The sequence below is a fragment of the Ilyonectria robusta genome (genome assembly GCF_021365365.1).
Source record: "Ilyonectria robusta strain PMI_751 chromosome Unknown BGZ61scaffold_4, whole genome shotgun sequence".
Classification (NCBI taxonomy): domain Eukaryota; kingdom Fungi; phylum Ascomycota; class Sordariomycetes; order Hypocreales; family Nectriaceae; genus Ilyonectria; species Ilyonectria robusta.
In genome coordinates, this window is record NW_025764438.1 from 200,740 (window position 1) to 224,646 (window position 23,907).

A 23,907-nucleotide genomic window follows, 5' to 3' on the forward strand; every position below is an offset into this window, starting at 1 on the left:
CGCTATGTTTCCTAAAAATACTCACGAGCTAAGGCAGGTAAGTTGTCTGGCCGCATTCCTACCACTGCTCCCGTGCCCTATTGTATCTACCTACGCCCTTCGACCTGGGGGAGTGTATTTCATTGATGAGGTGAGGGGAATGGGGAGGATGAAGGTGAGGAGCAGAAGAGTGGAGGGATGGGACGTGCTGCCAGCTCGTCCTTGCTAGACAGGGTTCACGCAACCCTTAGTGAGGCCAGCACAGACGGAACGGTGGGGAGGCAAGGCATTTTTCTGACAGCCGCATCGTGCTCTCTAGGTCAAAAACGGAACTGTACGCCTGTCTGCCTACCGGCCATGCGGGGTATGTATAATTGACTGGATGCCGCGCCAAACGGCTGACGGAACAACAGCAGCAGACCCACGACGTGACGCCGGCGGCATCGTGTGTGAATGCGCGTGAATACTACATCGTGTAACGACGTTGTGATCATGGCAACATGCCAAACGGTGCTGCAGCCGCAACAAGACCCCCCTTGAGTGTCTGCCACCCTCCAAAACGCCCGACAAACAATATATAATGGACGTACGGCTGAGATGGCAGTTTCTATTTCTGACAACCATCTGGCACGTGCTACGTAGTAGTCACACCGGATCCGAGCGACAGAGGCGAGGTGAGGGTGTAGATTTGAGTGCTTACAGGTGTCATTTCCCTCCTGATGTATGCAACCCCCGTCACCGACTGGAATGATTATGTCCGTGACGTCCACGGGGAGATGAGGGAGACAGTCGCCTTTCCGCGATGAGTCTGGACGGAATTCGCATCGTCTTTCCTTGTCTGGAATAAACTACTTCGGATATGGGGAACCTAGAAAGGCAGGAGTCGTACTAGGTGTCGAGCTTGCCCTAAGCTGTCGAATGTTACAGGTCGAGGTTTAACGAGGTTGCAGGAAACGGGTACCAGACCCGGTTCGACTTTCTTTTCCCAGGGTCATGTTCCGTCCGCGGAGATGTCAAATTCGACTGTGGATGGAAATAGTCGCACCCCTGACAGTTCGGCAATGCCAAGGAAATTGCATGGCTTGAATAATGTCGAACAAAGCCAAAGGTGACGGCTTTTGAGTGGCGATGTATCGCAGCATAACCGCGGCTACGATTCAAAATTTATTACATGGGGGGCTATGGGGCTAAGGGGGAGGCCACATGCAGGGTCCGGGGTATTCGCACAGCATGCTCCTTCGGTCAAGGATGACGGGTTGGAAAGAAGGGGATCCTATCTGAGGATCAACTTGTAGGCAGGTCAGAGTGGGAAAAGCAGGGGTTTGTATGGATGTGTGATCGTGTGGGTGCCCTCGGTGGGTTGAGATGGAGTTTGATGCTCGATGGCCATGGCCGGGTCTCTCCACCCGGCGCCGGGCGGTTGCGGAGCCTGCAGCTTGTCCGGCTACCAAAACCGGGATATTCAACGTGGACCCGTGGGAAGCATGCAAGACCCAGGTCGCTTACGGGTGGAGGGCCTCAAGCAAGGAAGCGGACATGGGGGTAATTGACGGCATCATTGATGGCTTGAAGGATGAGCACTAGCCTCGAACCTCAGGGCGCATTGCAAGGAACGGCATGTCTGCGCTTTTGCACAGCTCTGGCCAATTGAAAGATGCATCTACTCTGGGATAAGTTGCACAAGTGAGCTTTCTCCTCCGCTCCGCTTCGGGTACGGCACCCACATCCCGTGGAACTCGCATCTGTAACCATGGCTCGACGCCAACATTTTGTGGCGCTGGGGGCACAAGTTGCCGGATGCACAATGTGACAGTGACGGCAGCATCAAACCACCTCATTCCCGCACTTGCGTTTTGCTCCTCTGTCCCTCAACGGCCTCCAATGTGGAGATCCAGAGGTTGGCCTGACTCGTGCGGGATGGGTACAATGGTGGCGCCTAAGTTGGACGGATCATCAACTGTATGAGAGTGGATGGATGGGCCATTGTTGGTGGCTGGTAACAGCATACAGGAGCTTTACAGTCTATCTCTGCTCGTATCGTCTGATGGAATTTCCGACGTTTGTTTACTATCCGTAGATAGGGATGATCATCTATGTATCGTCGCCTATTGAATTAATGGGCCTCTGCTCGTTGAAACGGATAAAATACCTGGTGAGTCCACAGTCACCCCCCCAGTGCTGCGGTAAGTGGTAGGTACCTACCTAGGTAGGTACTAAGCGGCCCTCGTTTATATGGCTTGACCCTCTATCTCACATGTTTGCTGCACTGCGATTGTTCCTGCATTTCTCCCATATCACCTCTGATTAACGCAGACAAATTTATATTCAGACACATTTGTTTATAACCAACCACCTCAATCATGTCAACTTCTGGGGACTTGTCAACACTACAAGAGCGCGGATTCAGCAGGCTTGGTTAACTAACTACACAATGTACATGATCAAGTGCAAGCTGGTGTAGGTGTCTGCCAGCGCCTTGCATACGAAATCTTATGTCCCTTCTCTACCTATGTAATGCGATGCGATTTGATGCCCTTCACCATCGTCTATCAATCTCTACTTTTTTTTCTTCTTCTCAGGCTTCGCTCTCAGCCCTACGAAACGAAACGAAACGTCGATGCATGACCCAGGCCCATGGTCTCGCCTTACCATAGCCGCGCGGATACGAGAGACAGAGCCACACCAAATGCGTACGCACGCGTGTATACGTACTTCTCACCCTGGGCTTGGTCATCGCTGACAAACAGGCAATGGCGGGTTTCTCCGCGGAATCTGCCTTGAAGCCCTTGCTTGCGACGTTGAATTAAGCTTCTCAGGTTCGGATTCAGAGGACGGGTCTTGGGTTGGCCTTGAGTTGCCTTCTTTTTATCACCCAGATCTCCATGGGGTGTGGAGTTTCACGTCGTTTGTTCCCCAGCCTGGTGTTGTCGAATGACTATTTTGGTGCGCCTCTGCTCAACTCCACTAACCCATCGCTGGAGTTTTGGAGGACAATCCGCTGCAGCCTGCTTCATCAACTCGTCCAAAAAGATTGGCAATACAAAATGATTTTGGAAATGCTACAGTTTCTAGTGTCGATTTTCAAGAGGACATCCTATTTTTTAAGAGAGCATGATGCATGCATGAACTCTTGATCGGTAGGCTTGTCTCACTGCGTAGATACGTGCATCAGTGTTTCCAATTTAATCACGCCTGCTTTAACCTCCTCGGTATTAACGGGATGTATAGTGGGAAATAAGATGGTCATCATGCGCAACTCCACGTGGTTTTCTACACATTGCTTTAATAAGGTATGTCATGACTAGGCGCATCAACCAACGAAGAAGGGTGCATATAGCCCTTCGTGAAATTGGCCTTGTTCAAATCGAGTCCATGAGACCAAGACAGGTCCTGATATAACTACAGTCTTAATGTACACGGGACGTTCCCTTCGCCTTCCAATGCACTTTTACATGTTTGACAACATCTCGGCCTCCCGCTCGGCTCTCCGCTCAGCGGATCGCTTCTTGAACTGAACCTCAGCCCTTCTTCGCTCACCACCGTCAATCTTGCGACCCTGGCGGTGCTCCCACATACCCTCCGTGACCTTGACAACCGCTCCAGACAGACCGGGTAGTGGGGTGGCGTAGGGTCCCACAATCGTCTTGAGACCTTGCACCCGGTAGCCCACCGGCCTGGTCAAGACAGAGGTGGCCGCAACATCGACAGAATCGGTGTGGGGGACGTTGACAGCGTACTTGCCGTCGTGGAGCATCGAGGCGGGGGGGGTGGCAATCTTCAAGATGGCCTCTCCATTCTCGACGTATCGGAAGTCTCCACCGGGTCCCAGTGCGCCCTTGCGGTATCGTTGCATCCATTGCAGAAGGTATCGACGGGTGCGAGCGGGTTCGATGCCGAGCTCTTTGAGTTGAGGCGAGGTGAGGGAGAAGAGTGCGTCCCATGAGGGGAACTTGCTGGCATACTTGTTGAGGCCGCGGCCGATCAACGTCAAGAAGGTCGGCACATCGGGTACGAAGGGAACAGGCTTGGGGATCGGGGGTAACGGTCTCGTCTTGTGCAGGAATCGGATCTGCCCAGCTCGCGAAAAGGTGTTGCTGGTCCGCAGGAGCATCTCGAGGGACGCCCGGAGCCGTTCGCCCTTCATGGTGACTAGGCGCATGGTTAGATTTCATCTCTCAAAGGAAGATGACGGGTAAATGAAGTTTATCTAGCACACACTTACATCGTTCAATGGGTCGATTGGAGCAAGTAGGGCGTCCTCCTAGAGGTTCGTCGTCAAGTTTCGCGTGGTCCCACGAGTCTTGGAAACCTCGATCTCGAAATTTGACAGTGGGGCTATGTTATGTAAGCGAGGCTGCCATGTGGCTTGCACTCTCGATTGTGGTTGTGGCGCACTATCGGAGCTCCACGATTGGCCCCGCCTTGGTGGGGCCAACCAGGCTGACATCCCACTTCAAGAAGACTGCCCTCCTCCTGCTTTCACTTCCCTCCTACATCTTATTCACGTTGGCTCTGTGCAGAAAAATGCTGTGGCAGTATTCCACGGCAACAAACCACCGAATTTATCCCCCCCATCAAAAGCCGCAAAAAACGAAAGCGGAATGGCACGAACAAAGGCGACTGCTCGCCGCAGGCCCACGGCTAAGGCTATAGACCTCGATATTGGTCTTGATGGTTGGTTAGGCCCTCATCATCCTTTGTGACATGCAACCTGATTTGAACCTCCACAGATATGTTTCCATCATCTTTCATCAACTACTTTTGCTCCTTACCATCAGCAGATGTGACCGAGATCTCCGATGACGTCTCGTCCTCCGTTGAGAGGCCTATAAAGCGGCGCAAGACAGTTAAACCCTCTGAAACCCCCTCCATTCATGTCGCCACGGGTTCGGTGACTCTTGCACGCCGATGCATCGATGTTGCGCCCACCAAGTACACCGTTTCTCGCAATGATGTTGGACAATACCTCGGATTTTGTGTACGCGATAACCGCCTCGTTATCCGCTCTCAACCAGGCTCCCCCGTGGATTCATTCTCAGCAACCATCTCACTTAGGCCTGAAGATGTGACTGCGAACATCAAAGACTTTCTTGACGCGGGTGGTTCAAGTAAAAACCAGGCCTTGCCTGGAGCACTGTGGGCACATGCAAGTGCGATTATTGAGAGGCGTAAGAGGTTCGCCGAGATCAAGCTATTCTTCGAGGTTCATTGGAACGAGACGTCATCACCTTTTGACCAGCTAAGGACAAATCGAGAACGACTCGTGAGCAAACGTTTGATCGATTCGGTGTTCCCCGCTCCCGGCTCAACCAACGCGCAACAGCAACGCCAGCTGGCCTGGTCTCCCATGGATTTTTACAATGCCACATTCGTCCCTCCCAAAGATGATAAAATACCTAGTTCAATCGAGATTCCCGAGCTTGAGGCAACACTGTTCCCATACCAGAAACGAACATTACAGTGGCTCCTGCGGAGGGAAGGCGTTCAATGGTCAGAGACTAGAAAAGGCGTGGACACTTACGCGGTCGAAGAAGCGAACTCCCAGGTGGATTTGTTTCGAAAAGTGAAAGATGCTGCTGGCGGAGAGTTCTACTTGAGTGATATTTTCCAGACTGTGACTCGCGACGTTACCCCTTTTCGACGGGCAGAAATGGCTGTTCGGGGCGGCATTTTAGCCGAGGAGATGGGCTTGGGGAAGACATTAGAAATTCTCGGTCTGATCCTTCTCCATCCCAGGCCTAGTCCTCTGGTGTTGACGAAAGCCGAGATCCAGGCAAACCTTGTCCCAACTGGTGCGACCCTGATCGTCACCCCTGAATCACTCCGAGCCCAGTGGATATCGGAAATCGCTCGCCACACACCTGGGCTTAGCGTCAAGTTCTACCAAGGATGCAAGAAGCTCACTGGGGGCGAAGAAGAAAAAGAAATCAACGAGCTTACCGGTTACGATATAATCGTCACGACTTACAGCATCCTCACCGACGAGCTACATTTCGCAACAACTCCCCCGGAACGATCTCGACGATATGAGAGAGTGTATCCACGGACCAAATCCCCGCTCGTGCAAATTTCGTGGTGGAGGGTCTGCCTTGATGAGGCACAGATGATTGAGAATGGCATCAGTCAGGCTGCCATAGTCGCTCGAGTGATTCCCCGCATAAATGCTTGGGGAATCACCGGTACGCCAGTCAAGGACGACGTGAAGGATCTCTCTGGATTGCTTCTGTTCCTCCAATATGAGCCATACTGCTCGTCTTTACCGATTTGGCAGGCACTCATCCGAGATCACAAGCCAATCTTTCAGCAGCTCTTCAACAGCATCTCACTTCGCCATACGAAGTCGATAGTTCGAGACGAGTTGCTATTACCACCTCAGAAGCGCTTTGTTATAAGCATGCCATTCACCGCTGTTGAGGAGCAACACTATCAATCGCTGTATCGCGATATGGCGGAAGCTTGTGAGCTCTCTATTGATGGCGCGCCTATGGTTGAAGACTGGAAACCAGAAGAGCACGAAGAGGATATGAGAACGTGGCTGAATAGACTGAGACAGACTGCATTGCATCCTGAAGTTGCTGGATACAACCGCAAGACCCTCGGCAACGGCAAGGCACGACCAATGAGGACGGTAGATGAGGTTCTCGATGCTATGCTTGAGCAGAGCGAGAATACAATCCGAGCAGACGAGAGAGCATATCTTTCAAGCAAATTAACACGGGGCCAGATGTATGAGAATAGCCCCAGGGTGAAAGAGGCACTGGAAATCTGGAAAGTGGTCAGCGACGAGACTGCCAGGCTCGTCTCTGATGCTCGAGCGGAGCTCAAAAGTCTAATTGAAGAGCAAGGAGGAAGTGACATGGCTGAGAAGTCGAAACCAAACGACTCTGCTGACCCCGAAGATTCCGAGGACGAGCCGGGCGAAGGTGACAACAAGGGCCGGCTGGGTGAGAGTCGACGTAGACTCCGTGGAGCGCTTGAGATGCAGCACAAGGCTATCTTCTTTTGCGCCAATGCCTATTTCCAAATCCGAGATCGACCAGATATGACAGAACCAGATTCTGAAGATTTTCACCGTCTCAAAAAGCTGGAGGATGGTGGCTACGAGGATGCAAAAGTCATTCGAAGAGAGATTTTGCATGAGAGCCACCGCAAAGCAACACGGCTAATGGATAAAATTTCACAAAAGGTATCTGAACAGACATTCATCGAAATCCCGGAACTGATGGCTGGGCTTGAAAGAGGAATTGAAAGCGGCCGTATTGTGGACGATTTGGATGCCTTGTATGGGGAACTGAACGACCAGGCCAGCCTCATCGATGACTGGAGAGAGCATGTTATTCAGATTCTCTTGAAACCTCTTGTTGACGAAGAGGACGAGGTCGAGACAACCGGTGAGGAACTTGGCGAGTCAGCCAAGATTCAAGATGAGTTGATGGTCTACGTGCAAGCACTCCGCGCTGTTATTGCAGATCGCCAAGATGCCATGTCCGGACAAACAAATGAGCTAATCAAGCACGAGACGGCAACTTCTTTGAGGTTGGCACGCAACGAAGACGGCCCGGCACCTGCGAAGCTGATTGAATTGATGGAACTGCGAGCGCAGCTCAAACCTAGGTCTCCATCCATGCGAGCCGCCATCAGCGAATTTCGGGGCCTGATATCGAGACTCGCACGAGACTCAAATCGAGGGGTAATCGAAGGTGAAATTGTAGATAAGCAACTCAAAGCGGCCCAGGCGCTTCTCAGCAAGCAGAGCAAGGCAGCTGTTGCACTAGAGGCGGAAGTTGAGAGCTTCAGGACGGCTATGAACGCTCGTTTGGAATATTACCGCCAGCTCCAAGCTGTGTCGGATAGCGTGGAGCCGTACGAAGGACCCCGAACAGAAGCCACCATCCAGAAACTTCAGGAAACTGAGGAGAGTTTGCGCAAGAAGCTGTCTTCGGCTGAGGCCAAGCATCGGTATTGTAAGTCAAACACTCTTGAAATTTTACGCATTTGCTAACTTGACTCGTAGTGCTTCATCTTAAGCAAGCAGGATCCAAGTCCAATGAGCCTAGGATGTGTGTCATCTGCCAGACGACTTTCACGACTGGGGTCTTGACGGTGTGTGGTCACCAATTCTGCAAAGAGTGTATGATGTTGTGGTTTAATGCACATCACAACTGCCCGGTCTGCAAAAAGAAACTCAAGACGTCCAATTTGCACGACATCACCATCAATCCTCAGCAGCTGAAAGTGCACAACGAGACTTCAGGTGATGAGGGAAGTAATTCGACAGAAAACAGTCCGCAAAAACGGAACTCATTGGCCAAGAAGACGATGATCTACTCAGAATTCAACTCCGAGAAACTTGCGGAAATCCAGAACATTACTTTGGATGGTCCTTCGTTTACTACCAAAGTTGACACCCTGGTGAAGCACCTCATCTGGCTTCGAGAATCGGACCCCGGTGCAAAATCCATTGTATTTTCGCAGTAAGTACCGAATCTTACTACTTGGAACAGTAGAAATGCTAACATGGAAGTAGATACAAGGGATTTCTCAACATTCTGCGCAACGCATTCTCACGATTTCGGATAGGCCACGCATCGATCGACGACCCATCCGGCATCACCCGGTTCAAAGAGGACCCTTCAGTTGAGTGCTTCCTGCTTCACGCCAGGGCTCACTCAAGCGGTCTTAATCTCGTCAACGCAAGCCATGTCTTCCTATGCGAGCCCCTCCTGAACACGGCGCTAGAGCTCCAGGCCATTGCCCGTGTCGACCGAATTGGGCAACAGCATGAGACGACGGTCTGGTTATACATCGTATCAGGCACCATCGAGGAGTCCATCTACAACCTCTCCGTTCAACGTCGCATGGAGCACATGGGTCGTAGCACCAAGGGCAAGTCCTTGGAGTCGACACCAGAGCTGCTGGACGCTAATATCGAGGCTGCCAACACGCTCGAGTTAGAGCAAGCGGCATTGTCACGCCTGATGAGCAAAGACAAGACGGCGGGCGAGATGGTCGACAGGGGTGACCTATGGGAATGCTTGTTTGGGCACATCGCGCGGCGAGAAAATGCCCCAGAACGGGACACCCGTCTGCAGGAGCAGGCCGTCATGGGGTATCTGGCTGCTGAGGCCGCAGAGGAGCGGAGGGGTGGGAAGTCAACGTGAATTGCTTTGATATGAACTTGGCCTACTTAATGATTTTGATGAGACGCTTAACGGATCTACTAGAGTATTTTGTTATTTTTGCTGTTTGTGCAGTCATCTTACCTTAGAAACATCGGACCAAAGACACTTCACACATTTGCCAAAGTGCTTTAGCGCTACACTGCGCATCGGGTCTTAATGCAGGACTCGTGATATTTGAGGCAGCTACAGTGGGACAGGATTTAGGACCGTAAGAACATGTGATTACATTATAATCAAGTCACAGACAACGATTCATCATCATGGCTGGGAATTTTGGTGTTATTGTTGGTTGCTTTTGGCACAGGTAATAATGTACAACAGTTTTGGCGGCTTTCATCACGCGTCCATCCACGGCGCAAAAAGTCAATTGCACACCCTCAATGTTTTTTTTGCCCAGACTACCCAAAAAAAAAAGAAAAAGAGCAATGGCAAGATACCAAAACTGACCGCCCTTCCCGGCCTGCTCAACTCGATCCCAATGCTCATCATCGGGGGGCGAGAGAGTCAAGACAATTGGGTAATCCGTGTCGCAGCTCCAGGACGTGGTGATGGTCCAGGTTGCTTGCTTACTCGAACTTCTTGGTCTTGGAGGCGCTGGACTTGACGCGCTTGGCGGAGGGGCGGTTGATGTGGCCCTCGGGGATCCAGCTCTCGTCGTAGTCCTTGCCGCTGCCAGTGGCAAGGCCAGTGGACTCGGATCCGGAGGTGGGCTCGGCCTCGACGATCTTCTTGGCCTTCTTGGTGGTGCGGGGACGCTTGGCCTGGGGGAAGAGGGCCTCGATCCAGGTCTTGTAGACAAAGTAGAGAGTACCGGCAAAGGCAGCAGAGAGGAAGAGGTAGAGGAAAATGCTGAGTCGCACAGTTAGTTGAGAGGTTGAGGGAGAGCGGAAGAGTGGACGTACATCTGGGGGTCGAGGAAGCTGGTGGGAGCCTCAACGATGGAGGCAGTGGAGTTGGAGGCCTGGACCTGGTGGACGGCACCCTTGGAGTCGGTGATGACAGCGACGAGCTGAACAAGGACATCCTGGGGGTTCATGTCGATGGCGAAGGAGTAGGGAAGTTCCTTCTTCTCGCCAGCCTCAATCTTGAGGTCGTAGGGGACCGAGGTGAGGTTGCGGACAATCTTCTCGTAAGCAGGGGCGTCCTCGGGGAGCTGCTTGGTGGTGGCGAGGATACCAGCGACGAAAGCGACGTCGATGGGCTTGCTGTCGTGGTTGGTGATCTCGACGACGGCCTTGATGGGGCGACCGTTGACGAGCTTCACGCCGAAGATGTCGGCCTCGGGAAAGGTGGCGGAGACATCGGCGAGGAGCGCGGGGGGAGTGACGGGGGAGGTTCCGGGAGCGTCGTCCTAGAGAGATGAAGTGTTAGTGAGGGGATGCACGCGACAATGGGCGCCGAGTCGGGAGAGTCAGAGAGCTAATTGAGGCGTTGTGGCCATGCAATTCGTGATGGTTGGCGCGAGGAGGAACATACCTGGGCGACAGCGCCGAAGACGTGGGCGGCCAGGAGGGCGACGAGGGAAGCCTTGAAGAACATGGCGACAGAGACGAGAGGCGGCGACAAGAAAGAAGACGGCAAGGGGGGGTGAACGGGGGGAAGAACAAGAGAGGAGGAAGAAAAGAGTAGAAACGGGCCTGAAGTCGGCGACGAGATGGGGATGGGGAAAAGTTGGAGTGGATGTATTGTGGGTGTGACAATCTGGCCTCAGCCGATGCGCGACGGAACAGGGGCTTTCTCCGCGACAGGAGATCCAGGATGGGTACCAAATGGGCGCCAACAGAAGGTTCCAGCGGTTGTAGGGGATGTGGTAGGCGACCCGAAGCGTCTGATGAGGTGCTGTTGTGGGGGCATCTTCAGTGGACTTGCGCATGCGCACACCTGCTTTAGGGGGGCTTACAGTGGGTCAAGGCCCCCCTGGAGGTCGAGGAGTCGAGGTGGAGCTTGGGCAAATGGCGCGATTCCACTGCTGGGTCTGGTCATGGATCCCAGCACTGGCCATTATGGGGAATTGGAAGGAGCTAACGTGGGAGCTTGGAACGGGCCAGAGGTACGTACTTTCTTGGCCTCCATTCAATAAACCCCATCGTCCCTCAACTAAGCTACTGTAAGCTACCCTCCGTCATTCATCGTTCCAGCAACAACGAGCTGGCAGAGTTGCTCCCAATCCTGAAATCCATTCCCTCTTCTCAACTCAAAAAGGCTTCGCTGCCGAGATGAACCCTGTGCAGTCACCAAAGCCAACGCCATCCCCAGCATACGCTGTCAATCGCACTCCATCGCCATCCTCGAGATAGCGCCTCTTCTTCCCTGTCGACAGCTCCCACTCGACTTTGCCGCCCTTGGTCATCTCGAGCAAGCAGCCGTGCTCATCGTCCCCAACTCCAGACACTGTGCCCGTTGCCAGAAGATCTCCCGCGTTGATGTTGCACCCGTTGATGGTCTGCTGAGCCACCAGGTCTCGGAATGTCCAGTACATCCACTGCAGCTGCGCCTGGCACACCTTGGTTGCGGACCCTTCCGACAGCACCTCGGAGTTCAGCTTGATGCTGTAACTCGACTTGGTTTTGTTGTCTTGCAGGTACGCCTTGACGGGCATCTGCCTGGCCGGCGGCGCCGTCGCAAAGGGCTGCAGGGCCTCAAGTGTCACGACCCATGGCGAAATCGATGTTCCAAAGCTCTTACCATTGATGGGGCCAAGTGGCTGCATCTCGAAGCCTTGAATGTCTCGTGCTAGTTTATCATTCAGCCATTGCGTCACATTGTACCAGATTGACCCTTAGTCTTACCGCTCCAATCATTCACAATCACCACTCCAAAGATGTGCTCATCTGCATCGTTGATCGACACCCGATCGCCAAAGGTCGAGGGCTTGCCAATGATGGCCCCCATTTCCAGTTCATAATCGAGTGCCCGAGATGGGCCAAACCCGATTTCTTCTCCGTCACGATATTGACCGTACGGACGGATGATGGGCGTCCCAGACACCACAATTGAGGACGAGCGTCCAGTGTATCCGATCGGGAGATGTAAAGACGCGGGTGGGAAGCTCCGAACTCCCAGAACGGCCTCACCAGCATTCAGCAGGTGCTCTGTCGAGCAAGAAAAGTCGGTGAATCCTTTGACTTCAATCGGCAGATGCATCTTGGCCTCTCCGACCGGGATTCCGAACTTGGACACATTCTTATCATCTCCTAGAACTGCTTGGATATTTCTTCGGAGCTTCGCAAGTTCGCTTTTGTCGATCGATGCGAGTGCATTGAGCGTGATCTACATTGTTAGCCTCTGTGACTGTGGTCCTTGGCTCGTACATACATGAGAAAAGGTGCTCTTGACGCTACCAGGGCTGTCCAGGTTCAAGTCAGAGAGAAAGAATACAAGATCGTGAAGCCGAGTGGCTACAGCAGCTGGACGGTCCGCGGTGCTGGCGATCCCGTATGGGATATTTTTCAGAGAAAAGTGCTCTGCGTAACTCATTTTGAAAAGGATGTAGAGGAAAGATGACTATGCTCTCAATGGAATCCTACGAAGGGCTTGTCCGATTGTCTCTGATGAGAGCAGATGTCTCATAGAAGACCAGCACAGAACGGCAGTTAGGTTCCATTCCCCCACCCCCGCCGGCCTCGTTTCCCCAGAATTCCGGCTCGGAGTGGGCGACCCGTAATGAGCCGAGGACGAGGACCTAGAATGCGGAGCCGGTCGAATTCGTCCAAGGGCTTCATATGCGTTCAACTTGACGCGGTTCAAGTTCTACGGTGGGGAACAAGCATCATGGCCAGTTATATCTTCATTTATTCAAGCACAAGCTACCCCACCCAAGTTCCCAGATGGTTACAGTCTCGCCCTTAGCTTGGTGGTGGTTCTATCTTTTGCGGATTCTATGGGTTCTATCTATTTGGGCGGGATTATGGGAAGCGTCACATAGTTATCCTGACCCTCACCAAAGTGGATGCTGTTGATTCCGGCGAACTTGGAGGCCGGTCTATTGAACGTCAGCAACTGGAATCTTGGATCACAGAGGGGAAACTTACCTGTCGACGTCCGAGTTGTGTTGGAAGATGCCGCTTCCCTGGGTGTCTCCACTGCTCACCTCAAACACCAGCTTTCCACCCTTCTCAACAACGACGTTAGTCGGCCAGATCTCGACATCGACGGCGTAGACCTCTCCCGCCTTGACGGGTTGCACATCGGCGGCAAGGTACTCTCGGTGGGGGCGGTATGAGCGATGCTTGGGGTGGTCTTCGTAGACCTTGCGGTTGCTCACCCGCAGCCATCCCTTGCACAAGGGAATGGGGTCACCAGCTGTTCCTGTGTATAGGACCTCCTTTCCAGCAGGGTCGATGTGGCGGAGAGTCACAAACAAGTCAATGTCGGTCTCGCCAGAGTTATCGGGCGTCACTGAAACGTTGAGGTGGGCCGTGACATGCCCAGTCACTTCGGTCTCCTCCTCGAAGGGAGCGCTGGTGAATTGCACCAACTTAGGGTCCTTCAGGTTACCCAGGGCCGGATAAGAAACAGCCTTGGACACGGTAGTAGGTTGGCTGGGCGTGAAGACCTGGTCGGGCGTCAGGTACCACTTGGTATATTGAGTGCGAGGGATGGGCCAGGCCTCTTCTTCTCGCTTCTGGTACGCCTTCTCCGCTTCGGCATCGTTGAAGCCGACATTGCCCTTCCTCAGCGTCAAGGTGACGGGGGCGACCTTACCGGGGACGCTCCAGCCGTAGTCGTCCTGGTCCTTGAGAAATGCGTTGAAGAAGCTCTTCTGGACCTCGACTTCTTGGGGGTAGTAGAACGGCAGGTCATGTCGGCCGGTGATGAATCGGAGATACTTGAACTTGGAGCTGGCGTGGGTGTAGCCCTCGACGTTTCCTCGGAGGTGCAACAAGATGCCACCCCAGTTGGCGACACTCAGCATGGGCACCTCGATGTCCTCGAGGTTGTACTCCTTGCTCGAGTAGTAATCTTCATCGCGGAACTTGTTGTTGACGTTGTCCAGCGTCTGGTCCTTGCGGTTTCGTATAAGTACCTCCTCGGGCAGGTCGCCCTCGATAGTGTCCTCCTGGCCACGAGCGCCGGGGCCGTCTGGAGGGAATTGCAGCTTGGAGCGGCCTCCCTTGCCATACTGATTAACGAGCACTTGGCGGTTCCACCAGAAGCCGATGAAGTTGTTAGACAAGATGCCACCGTGGCGGCAGCGGTCGCGGTAGTAGTCAGACATGCCCTCCCAGGGGATGATGGCGGCCAGGCCCTTGGGCTTGCGAGCGGCCACGCGCCACTGCGAGCCGGCGTAGTATGAGATGCCCAGCAAGCCGACCTTGCCCGAGGACCAGGGCTGCTCGGCGGCCCACTCGACAACGTCGAAGAAGCACTCGCTGGTGCCGCGGCTCATGGTATCGAGCAGGCCGGGGCTCTGACCGAGACCGCGCTCATCCGCACGCACGATGGCATAGCCCTCACGGGTCCAGTATACGGGATCAGGCGTCTCCCAGGCCGAGTACTTGGAGCGGTGGTCCTCCGGGACCTCGTCGAAGGAGCCGGCGTAGAAGGTCGCGTAGGGGATATCCTTGCCATAGGGCCCGTAGGTGACGAGGACGGGCCAGCGGGCGTTCTTGTCTGCGGACTTGGGGAGGTAGACGTTTGCGCGGATGGGCAGCGAGGAGGCCTTGAGGGGGATGGAGACGTTCTTCATGAAGGTGAGGTTGTTTTCCTCGTCTTCGAATACCTCGAGGAGATCGCGGATGGGTGGGGTTTTGACTTCGGCCATGATGGGCAGCTTCCTCTCTTCTGTCTAGGGATCCGATCGATAGAGAAAAGACTTGGCCGGTCTAGAGATTATGAGGTAAAGGAAAGGAATTAAAAGAGAGTACAGTAGTTATTAGTACAATATGCTCTGTTAGGTGCAGCTCCTCTCCCTCCCTCTCACGCGGGACCACGGAACGGGGCCCTCGGCCGGTGTTGATCGGAAAGGTGGGGGCGGGGATGGATTAAGGAGCTGGGAGTAGGAGGAATGGACAAAGGGGACGGATTTCATCATTGGCCACGGGTGTGTTGCAAGTGCTTTAGTGGATATTTCTATCATTTTGTCTAGGAACGGAGTGGAAATGTAAATGGTGCTGTAGGAATAGATTTGGGGGCAGTAATAAGGCGTTGAGGGCCTGGTACTTATGGTGTTCATCTTTCGCGCAGTTTGAGGCTTATCTTCGATAGTACGGGAACGTCTGTTATGGCATAACACGGCTCGGATAATTGAATACAAAACGTCAACCTTTACTCAATCTTCAATGTAACTGTCGACTCAAACAACAAAAACGACGTCAACACCACTGCCTAGAGGCTATCCAAATCCATCATCTACAACCCAATAACACTACTCAAAACTCTCCTCCAACCTGCGCCCGCCAAAGAGATTCATTGTACCGTCCAATGGTCTTCCTCCACAGCCAGTTCGCAGTCTGGTAAAACAGGCACGTCAGCTGCAAATTCGATTTCAAAAGACGCTGCAATGGATACAACTTACGGCTTGAATCACAACTCCTTCAAACATGTGGAAGATGAAGCCCTGCTCTATCAGGTTGGTCCCCCACGGTCGCTGCGAGAGGTCGAGCCCGCGGTTGGCCGGTCGGTAGGGAGGCGTCTGGCGGTAGTCGTTTCTCCAGTTGGGCGGGTTCTCGACCTGGACGCGCGGTGCATCGCCGGAGCTGCGGAATCTGTCGGTGCTGGTGACGCTGTTGATCTCTTGGTTTCCAGCCGTGAGATGGATGTCGTAGTCGTGCAGAAGCTCTCGCGTCTCGGTGGCTGTGGCAGACATATTGGGCTGGAGGTGGATGGTGAACGGGGGGAAATGAGATGGAGTTGGGGGATTGAACGGGAATCGAGAGAATTGCAATCTCAGGGATGAAGAGTGCTCTCTCTGTCTGTCGTCTAGTCAGTCGGTTCCGGATGGGCTGATGATATTGCAGGACAAAGCCGCTCCGGGACGGATCTCACTCTCGGGCGCCAGGGGTTCCACAGACGTATACAGCGAGCACGCGTGTTGCGTGCAGGTGGAACAGGCGACTGGGTCAGGGATTTCGCTCGGCGCTCTCCGAATATGCCGAGATGCGAGTGTGAGTGTGAGTGTGAGTGTGTACAGCTTCCATCTCCCCGCGCCCTGAGAAACATCCGCGAACCTCCGCTCGCTCGTCCCCCACTTTCCGGCCCGGCGGCCCTCCTCCGGATGCCTCACCGACCGGCGACCGACCGAGGACAAATGGGCAGACTCCAATTGCGCGCCTGGAAATTGGAGGCTTTGTGGTTGACGAAGCCGGTTATCATTCGAGGGCATCGCAGCAAGTGTTGATGAGCTGCTTTTCCCGTCTTCTCCCATTGCGCAGCGTCTTTCTTTCGTCTTTCGTCCTGTCATCATCACCACCAACACCACCAACACCACCAACACCACCAGAACCACAACCACAACCACAACCGCAATGGACGCCGCAATCGAGCGTCTCCAAGACGCCGTTGTCGACGGCCGCGCAGAAACACTGCGCTTCCGCCAGAACCTGATGCACGCGCTGCACCTGGCCCTGCGCACCAACGCCGCCGACATCTGCGCCGCCATGGCCAAAGACACGGGCGCCTCGGCCGCCGAGGTCGACGCTGAGTTCTTCCTCGCCATGGAGGCCGTCCGCCACTTCTACGACGGACTCGACTTCCAGAAGTCTCTCGAGGACGAGTACTCGGTGGCCCGCGGCAAGGACAATGCTGGCCGCCGCGTCGGCTACGGGCTCGTGGTGTTGCGGCCGACCAGCCATACGCGATTCTTCTCCATTGTCAGCCCGCTGGCAGCGGCTTTGTCGGCGGCATGCTGTGTTGCTCTCGAGGTTTGTTTTGCATACGACAAGAATTACTGCAATTCAGATGCTAACTCGTTCCGCAGCTGCAAGAGAGCCTCCTGAACCTCGACGCTACGCTCCGCCAGATCCTCCCCAAGGCGCTGGACCAAAACGTCTTCTGCATCACAAACACAATCTCCGATCCCAAGATCCTCTCCTCGGCCATCCTCGTCGACCAGACGAGCGTCTCCAGCTCCGACAGCCTGACGACGCAGCTGCGGTCCGCGAACCAGCACCGCGCCATCGCCATCGTCGACCGCACCGCCGACCTCGACGCCGCAGCCAAGGCCATCACGGCCGCGCGCTTCAGCTTCGGCGGCATGTCGCCGTACGCACCCGATCTCGTCCTGGTCAACGAGTACGTCAAGAAGGACTTCTTCGAGGCCTGCTCGCGCTATGCGACGCTGTCGTTTGCGCGCGAGACGTCGGTCAAGCGGGTTGACGGGAACCGCACCGAGGCCTCGAGGCGGGCGATTCGGGAGGCCGAGGAGAAGAGAGTGGCCACGAGCTTTGGGTCGAGCGACTTTAAGCTGGTTGATATCAAGGACAGGTGAGATTGACCCGAGTATCGCAAAGCCGGATATACGTGCTAACCGCTCTCCAGAGATGCCACCGTCGCCAACATCAAGGTCAACGGCCGCTTCCTCCCCATCATCACCTGCACCAGCCTCCTCGACGCCGCCTACAACCACACCCAGGCGGCCAACCAGCCTCTGCTCGCCGCCTACATCTTCGCCGCCAACGACGCCGCAAAGTATCTCTCACAGCAAACGCCCGCCCACGTCTCGTGCATCAACCAGATCCCGCGGCACCTGCTCGTCGGCCCGGCCGCGCCGACATCTCACGAGCCAGATCTTCACCACCGCTACAGCGCGGCCATGTTCTCCGTCCCGCGGCCGCAGTTCGTCGAGCGGCAGCCCGATGCCTTTACGCACGTCGAGAAGCTACTAGACGGCGATGTAGCGGGAGTGACGACGCAGTCGGTGCGCGCGCTGGCGACCAAGCCGCTCTCGCCCACCGGCCAACCACGCAACGATTACTTGGGCTTCTTTGAAGCGAGTTTCTTTACGGGCTTCGGCATCACGCTCTCGGTGGTGCTACCGCTGGTAGGCTACGGGACGTATTTCATAGGGAGACGGGGACTAGAGTATGCGTTGAGAATGCGGGCTTGAAGAGGAGCGGTTGTGCTCCTGAGTGTATTTACCGATATCCATCCATCGTGGCCAGATGCTGAAAGTTGTCTTGTTCTGGAGAGTAAACAGCCCATTCCAGTGTTTCTTAGTGTTGTATTCTACATAGGAACCACGAAATCTAGTTCCCTGTTCGCCTATAAACCCCACGCTGCACCTAGTTCGGTATCATCTCATGCGCAATACACGCTCAACTCAAGCCTAGACACGCCACACCACCTTCTCCAACATCTCCAAACATGTCAAACCTGTCCAACATGCCACATCTCCAAATCTCGGCTGCCGACTACGATCAAGCCTGGTGCCATTGCTCCGCCGCCCACTCACAGCGAAGCTATGCCCATACCACCCAGCGCCCAGCCGCGCACTAACACAGTAGCTCCTTGTCCAAATTTGCGGGGGTCGGAAAGTGGAGGGCCGGGGCTCGTGTGCCGAGCCGGCCCCACCCAACCCGAGAGTTCCCCGGATTATACCAGGAAATCCCGAGTGACCAAAAGCGGGAGAGATTTCCCCCACAAGCGGCAGCCGAGGGGCGGATGGAAGCAGGGGGCCTGTTAATGGGGGAGATGGCAATGGCGGTTCCGTAATTATACCTGTGATTATTGAAGACCACGTCCGCGGCAGCTCGCAATTTGATCACATCTCCCTGTGCTAGTAAAGGACGAAGTCGACGCCGTTGCTGTCGTCGTCATCATCACTCTTCTCGTTTGAGAGTTTCGGTCAAGTAAAGAGCCTGATACCCATTCGTCTTTTACCCTTTTGTCCTTCAATTCTGGATTCCCCTCACCCACACAGCCTTTGATACCCCAAATTCCTCATCCCATCATCCTCCACAATGGCTGTCGGCAGCAAAGAAGAGCCCATGAATCCCGTCCACCTGTATGCCCATGGCAGCACCATGATGCTGGGCGAGGAGCACGACTCGGGCAACTACTGGAAGAAGTGCGGCGAAGAGGCGCTCGCGAACGGGGTCGAGCACGTTGTCGTCATGGTAAGTTCTTGTCGCCTCATGATGCTCGCGATGCCCTCACTCTTCACTCCCATATGGGCCAACCCAGCTAACCCATAACCAGGGCGCACACTGGGCTACATCCACACCCAACACCATCCTCATCTCTGCCAACCCCAACCCTGGCAAATCCCCCGTCGCCTACGTCCACCCGTCCAAGTACATCGACTACAAGCTCAACCCCGACGTCGACTACGTCCCGACTATCCAGGCGCATCTCGCGGCCGCGGGGATCGACTCGCAGCCCGCGCCAACCTTCGACTGGATCCACGACACGTACCTCATCCTCATCCGCATGTTCCCCAACGGCTGCCCGCCCACGACGCTCCTCAGCATGAATCACACGTACGACCCGCACTTCCACGTCGCCGTCGGCGCCGCCCTCCGGCCGCTGCGGGGCCGGTCCCGCCGCACCCTCTTCATCGGCTCCGGCGGCTCCGTCCACAACCTCTACCGCAACGTCTGGGGCCCCATGATCCGCTACCGCGACAGCCTCGCCCAGCCCACGCCGCCCGAGGCTTGGGCCCTCGACTTCCGCCAGGAGGTCATCGACCTGGTGTGCTGTGCGTATGAGGACGACGTGCCGGCCGACCGCGCCGTCTACGGCAAGGTGATCCGGGGCAAGAAGCCCTGCGGCGGTCCTCTGCTGCGCCGCAAGGCCACGAGCTTGATGAAGCACCCTCGTTATCGCGATGCCCACGCCACCGATGACCACTTCATGGCCACCATGTTTGTGGCTGGTCTGTGTGGTGGCCGTGGCGACGAGGGCATGAAGGGCGAGATGGGCGCCGAGGACTGGGAGTTGACCAACATGTGCAATTCGCAGTTCACCATCGGTAGCTGGGTCGAGGCCAAGTAGAAGAGAGAACTGTGTTGTCCGGATTAGCGCAAGTGAGGATGATGATGATGAAGACACAATGTCAACCGAAATGTCGAAAGAGATGTGAGGGAAGGGTGAGATTGAATGCTGTCGAAGGTCGTCTTGTTTGCAAGACTGTATCCATCTCTGTTCGTGCTCTATACACGCAAAGGCAAGGCCATCGTGCTGCCTTCTTGTTGAATGATCCCACCAGTAACCCAAATAAACCAAATAAATCACGACAACATCGCCGTCATTCTTTCCATGCCACCCATCATGCGCCGTGAGTAATAATAACAATCCATCACCGCCAAAGACTCCACGCCCAAAGTGTCTAGGCAAACCCATACTATGTTAGGTCCATACCTTCCCACTCAAAGTCGACCATGTCGGCCGTATCGAGGCCACCAAACAGGTCTGCGTCTCCCGACGTATCCAGGCCGCCTCCGCTGACGACCGATCCGCCAAGACCCAAGTCTGATCCTACGCCAGCCATACTCATGTCCAAGCCCATGGTGTCCGTCGACATGCCATCGGCCTGGACACCGGCCGCAGCAGCCATTGCATCTCCAAGGGCCGTCGTTTCGTCGTTCAGGGTGAGCGACATGTCTGCAGCCTGGAGCATTGCTTGCGCCTGTGGCATCACCATCTGCGCCTCGACTCGTCGGTGAAGGCGCACAACGATCTCAGCCAACATCGGGTCCTTCTTCTGGATCTTCTTGCAGTCTTCAGCAGCAGCCTTGAGGAGCTCTCGAAGGGTTCGCCGACGCTGCATCGGCGGAGGCATATTGCCATTCGCGTCAAGCATACCGATGTTGCCATGGCTATCCTTCACTACATCCGGTGCACAAATGATGGCTGTGGTCACGTCGTACACCAAACTGGCACTTCCGGCCTCAGACTGCTGTCTCACTTCCTCCAACAGCGCACGAAGGAGCCTCTTGGGACCTAGGAATTGGAGCCCAACCAGCACCTGTCGATGAGTGTACGAGGTTGGCATGTTCATCTCCGGGTGCATACTCCACTGGGTAAGCCCCTGAACCGTGTGCTTGATCGCACTAGTAAGCCCGCTGCTGGGGGTCGTGGTCCAAGACTCGAGCTCGTTGTGGTCTGCACCTCCTGTACGCCGTGACAGTGGTATGCTGTCTTTCAGCACTCTGAGGAGCGGCTCAATATCCTCATTCCTGGGATCCCGGCGTTGGTACATGCGAAGCGCGTGCTCCAACGGCTTTGCGACGAGGTTCTTGACTGATGAGAGCATCGTGCTTGCTTCGCCTGAGATAGAGCTAGGCAGAAGAATCAGTTGTAGGATCTTGATGATCGACTTTTGCTCCTTTTGGTCAACCCAGAGGTAGTCTCCCAAGAACCGGATGGCCGGCACCAGGGATGGCAACAAGAAGGTATCCACCAAGTCTGCTACGCATTAGCTTATGGCGTCCACTGGAATCAACAAAAGACTCACATTCGATGCCTCCCTTAAGGCTCTCGTCGTTGAGATATCCGTGCGTATATGCCACCACCATGTTTTGGAACAGAGGCGCCACTAGGAGGTAAAAGTCCTGTGGCGGGCAAGACGACATCAACTCGTCGCTAAGGCCACCGCCTTCCGTGTCAAAGAGACCGTGGATCCATCCATTCATGTGAACATTCTCTTGCTCCGTCAGTTCATCGTTTTGCCGGCTGATGTGGCCTCGGGCCAGAATCTTGGCCACGCATGAATCTTGAGACTGGATTCCCATATCTGCCGCCGTCAGGTTATAGCGGTATGCGAAAGCCAGAACCAGGAGGAGAATAGACCCGAACTCTTCGTACACCGGCTGGTACTCGCCTTGATCCTCCTCGTCTGACCAGTTGTCCAACAGCGTGCACAGTGGTTCCAGAATCGTCGGCAGCTTCTCAAATAACAATATCACATCCAGGGACAAGGGCTTCTGAGCCAATTGCCCGCAAAGAATCTTGAGAGACATAGTCTCTTTGCTGTTGCACAATTGGCGCAAAACCTGGTCGTTTTAGTATTGACATCCAAAACTCGAAACGAACGTGAACGTACCTCAATGAGTGCCTGGCAAACTGCACCGACATTGCCGTCCATCTTGTCGAGCTCACGAACCAATCCCTGGATCTTCTCAGTGTCGGAGAGGCAGTTTTGTACCAGCTTGTCCTTGGAGTATTTTTCTAGGGATGGCTCGTAAGACATGGAAATCTCTCCGAGGATCCTCTCTACATGCTCCCGTTGCACCAGCCCGTGGAGGACGCATGCAGCACAGAATTCCTCTCTAACACTCTCGGTGTATGGGTTATTGTTCCGAGACTCGTCAAACATCAGCGAGGCTGTGGGGAATATGCTAGTATCCACGTGGCTAAGGGCCTGGGTGATGAAAGACTCGGCCGATGTACCAGAGAATTCAGGAGGGCAAAGCTGATACAGAAGCAGGGGAACTTTGTTAATCAGGTATGATCGAAGGAGATGGGCGTCCTTTTGTCCCTCGTTGCGGAATACGGCGTTGGCCAGGACGTCAAAAGAAGCCAAGATTAGGTCAATGGCACTAGATTGGACGTCTCCCTGCATGTATGGTTAGAGACGAATGAAGCCAAATCTGAAACGCACATACCTGATATCTGTTGTTCATGTATGAGAAAAGCGCATTATCGTCTATCAAAGGCCGTGCTGAAAGCTACAGAGGTGTTAGTGGGTTTAGAGAAGTGGGACAGGTGACTTGTACTTACAGAAGCATTGAGGTAGATGTACAGTCCTGCTCGAGTGTTGGTGATGGGGATCTCAGCCACGGCGAAGTTTTCGAGGCCAACTGTGGACTCAAGGAGGTCATCCATAGCGGTGTTGGTGACCTGGCTCTTCTTGTCACCGGGATCGAGGTTGGCGAGGGTTTCCGTTCGGAAGAGTTCCAGCTTCTCGGTGAGTTCGGGGACAAGCTGCAAGGTTGGCACAAAGCTGGCTAGGCTTGCCGAGAGCTCTTTTCGAATGTCTAAGGCACAAGACGCAATCAGCATCTACCATCGGTATGAAGCGGACTAGACTAATATTACCTTTAGCAAATGGCTTGCTAACAGCTTTCACAAGAATTTCGTTTTCGCAGAGACGCAGAAGCAGAGCTACCAGGGCAGCGCGCGCAGACTCCATATCACCTCGGGCCTTGGAAGTCGCCAGATGCTCCATGACATCCGCCGCAAACGCTGTTGACGCTGATGTAAATAGGGCCATCCACTTAGAAATGACCTTGACTACCTCCAAGGCTGTCCTTGAGTCCGGGATGGCCTTGCCTTGGACAACGGACTTGGTGAGGCTGTAGAAAATGACCTCCTCGGCCCAGTATGAGCTCTCCCATCGGATAATGGACGTCCTAGCGGCCTTCTCCTTGTCTTTGTTTTCTTCAGAATCGTCGGCCTGCGGTTGACCCTGTGGCTGCGACTTTGCCTGCGCATGAGAGGACGAGTACTTGAATAGCGCCTTCAGGATAGAGGGCGTGTCGACGTAGCCCAGCTGGGTGAGAACCTGGAGGTAGGGGGGAATGCGCGGGTCGAGGCTGTCGTGGTTGGAGGGCTGCGGCCGGAGGAAGAAGTCGGCGATGGCAGAGGGCGGCAGCGGATGCTTGGGATGGACGAGTTTGACAAAGGCCTCGAAGCGATCCGTCTCGAGGCGCTGGGCGATGCAACGTTCGACAAACTCGGACCAGTAGCTGAGAGCCGCCCGCAATGCGCCGCCGGCCACGGCTTGTCCGTCCATGGCTCAAGAGGCGATTATTCGGTACGGAGCAGTAGATGGAGATGATGGAGATCTAGAGTCGTAGGAGACGGT

At 54.7% G+C, this 23,907-nt stretch overlaps 9 protein-coding genes across 9 annotated transcripts; 3 read left to right on the plus strand and 6 right to left on the minus strand.

Annotated features, from left to right (window-relative positions):
• Nucleotides 1-3,206: 3,206 nt before the first annotated feature.
• BGZ61DRAFT_444288 (IGR protein motif-domain-containing protein) lies at nucleotides 3,207-4,265 on the minus strand. The gene is made up of 2 exons (XM_046244958.1): nucleotides 4,202-4,265; nucleotides 3,207-4,128 (listed from the first exon to the last, which is right to left on the minus strand). The coding sequence occupies exon 2, from the start codon at nucleotides 4,121-4,123 to the stop codon at nucleotides 3,428-3,430; it is 696 nt and encodes a 231-aa protein (XP_046108100.1). The 5' UTR covers nucleotides 4,124-4,128; nucleotides 4,202-4,265; the 3' UTR covers nucleotides 3,207-3,427.
• Nucleotides 4,266-4,475: 210 nt separating this feature from the next.
• On the plus strand, nucleotides 4,476-9,282 carry BGZ61DRAFT_444289 (SNF2 family N-terminal domain-containing protein). The gene is made up of 3 exons (XM_046244959.1): nucleotides 4,476-7,943; nucleotides 7,994-8,453; nucleotides 8,507-9,282. The coding sequence occupies exons 1-3, from the start codon at nucleotides 4,712-4,714 to the stop codon at nucleotides 9,138-9,140; spliced, it is 4,326 nt and encodes a 1,441-aa protein (XP_046108101.1). The 5' UTR covers nucleotides 4,476-4,711; the 3' UTR covers nucleotides 9,141-9,282.
• Nucleotides 9,283-9,422: 140 nt separating this feature from the next.
• Nucleotides 9,423-10,930, minus strand: BGZ61DRAFT_444292 (uncharacterized protein). The gene is made up of 3 exons (XM_046244960.1): nucleotides 10,638-10,930; nucleotides 10,064-10,512; nucleotides 9,423-10,010 (listed from the first exon to the last, which is right to left on the minus strand). The coding sequence occupies exons 1-3, from the start codon at nucleotides 10,698-10,700 to the stop codon at nucleotides 9,728-9,730; spliced, it is 795 nt and encodes a 264-aa protein (XP_046108102.1). The 5' UTR covers nucleotides 10,701-10,930; the 3' UTR covers nucleotides 9,423-9,727.
• A 425-nt stretch (nucleotides 10,931-11,355) lies between these two features.
• Nucleotides 11,356-12,638, minus strand: BGZ61DRAFT_491025 (fumarylacetoacetase; the record flags this gene model as incomplete). The annotated part of the gene is made up of 3 exons (XM_046250390.1): nucleotides 11,356-11,894; nucleotides 11,951-12,431; nucleotides 12,477-12,638. The coding sequence occupies 3 exons, from the start codon at nucleotides 12,636-12,638 to the stop codon at nucleotides 11,356-11,358; spliced, it is 1,182 nt and encodes a 393-aa protein (XP_046108103.1).
• Nucleotides 12,639-13,052: 414 nt separating this feature from the next.
• BGZ61DRAFT_343847 (X-Pro dipeptidyl-peptidase C-terminal non-catalytic domain-containing protein) lies at nucleotides 13,053-14,925 on the minus strand (the record flags this gene model as incomplete). Its single annotated transcript, XM_046239634.1, has 2 exons — nucleotides 13,053-13,143; nucleotides 13,193-14,925. 2 exons carry the CDS (start codon nucleotides 14,923-14,925, stop codon nucleotides 13,053-13,055), a joined length of 1,824 nt encoding a protein of 607 aa, XP_046108104.1.
• A 607-nt stretch (nucleotides 14,926-15,532) lies between these two features.
• On the minus strand, nucleotides 15,533-15,969 carry BGZ61DRAFT_528623 (uncharacterized protein; the record flags this gene model as incomplete). Its single annotated transcript, XM_046253285.1, has 2 exons — nucleotides 15,533-15,613; nucleotides 15,679-15,969. The coding sequence occupies 2 exons, from the start codon at nucleotides 15,967-15,969 to the stop codon at nucleotides 15,533-15,535; spliced, it is 372 nt and encodes a 123-aa protein (XP_046108105.1).
• Nucleotides 15,970-16,627: 658 nt separating this feature from the next.
• On the plus strand, nucleotides 16,628-18,207 carry BGZ61DRAFT_474022 (Aldehyde/histidinol dehydrogenase; the record flags this gene model as incomplete). Its single annotated transcript, XM_046248528.1, has 3 exons — nucleotides 16,628-17,023; nucleotides 17,080-17,585; nucleotides 17,640-18,207. 3 exons carry the CDS (start codon nucleotides 16,628-16,630, stop codon nucleotides 18,205-18,207), a joined length of 1,470 nt encoding a protein of 489 aa, XP_046108106.1.
• An 853-nt stretch (nucleotides 18,208-19,060) lies between these two features.
• BGZ61DRAFT_344285 (Extradiol ring-cleavage dioxygenase, class III enzyme, subunit B) lies at nucleotides 19,061-20,093 on the plus strand (the record flags this gene model as incomplete). Its single annotated transcript, XM_046239683.1, has 2 exons — nucleotides 19,061-19,216; nucleotides 19,284-20,093. The coding sequence occupies 2 exons, from the start codon at nucleotides 19,061-19,063 to the stop codon at nucleotides 20,091-20,093; spliced, it is 966 nt and encodes a 321-aa protein (XP_046108107.1).
• A 367-nt stretch (nucleotides 20,094-20,460) lies between these two features.
• BGZ61DRAFT_298351 (mediator complex, subunit Med5) lies at nucleotides 20,461-23,835 on the minus strand (the record flags this gene model as incomplete). The annotated part of the gene is made up of 6 exons (XM_046238659.1): nucleotides 20,461-21,506; nucleotides 21,556-22,093; nucleotides 22,144-22,656; nucleotides 22,706-22,768; nucleotides 22,821-23,077; nucleotides 23,139-23,835. Coding segments are annotated over 6 exons (3,114 nt in total), but the record flags the coding sequence as incomplete, so codon positions are not given.
• Nucleotides 23,836-23,907: the final 72 nt, after the last annotated feature.

What these genes read in the sequence shown, in the direction of transcription:
- BGZ61DRAFT_444288 (XM_046244958.1), bottom strand. Translation starts at nt 4,123, where the DNA reads ATGAAGGGCGAACGGCTCCGGGCGTCCCTCGAGATGCTCCTGCGGACC.
- BGZ61DRAFT_444289 (XM_046244959.1), top strand. Translation starts at nt 4,712, where the DNA reads ATGTTTCCATCATCTTTCATCAACTACTTTTGCTCCTTACCATCAGCA. An exon ending in TGAGGCCAAGCATCGGTATT is followed by an intron (nt 7,944 to 7,993) that starts GTAAGTCAAACA and finishes CTTGACTCGTAG; the next exon opens with TGCTTCATCTTAAGCAAGCA. An exon ending in AAATCCATTGTATTTTCGCA is followed by an intron (nt 8,454 to 8,506) that starts GTAAGTACCGAA and finishes ACATGGAAGTAG; the next exon opens with ATACAAGGGATTTCTCAACA.
- BGZ61DRAFT_444292 (XM_046244960.1), bottom strand. Translation starts at nt 10,700, where the DNA reads ATGTTCTTCAAGGCTTCCCTCGTCGCCCTCCTGGCCGCCCACGTCTTC. An exon ending in TCTTCGGCGCTGTCGCCCAG is followed by an intron (nt 10,513 to 10,637) that starts GTATGTTCCTCC and finishes TCATCTCTCTAG; the next exon opens with GACGACGCTCCCGGAACCTC. An exon ending in AGCTTCCTCGACCCCCAGAT is followed by an intron (nt 10,011 to 10,063) that starts GTACGTCCACTC and finishes TGTGCGACTCAG; the next exon opens with CATTTTCCTCTACCTCTTCC.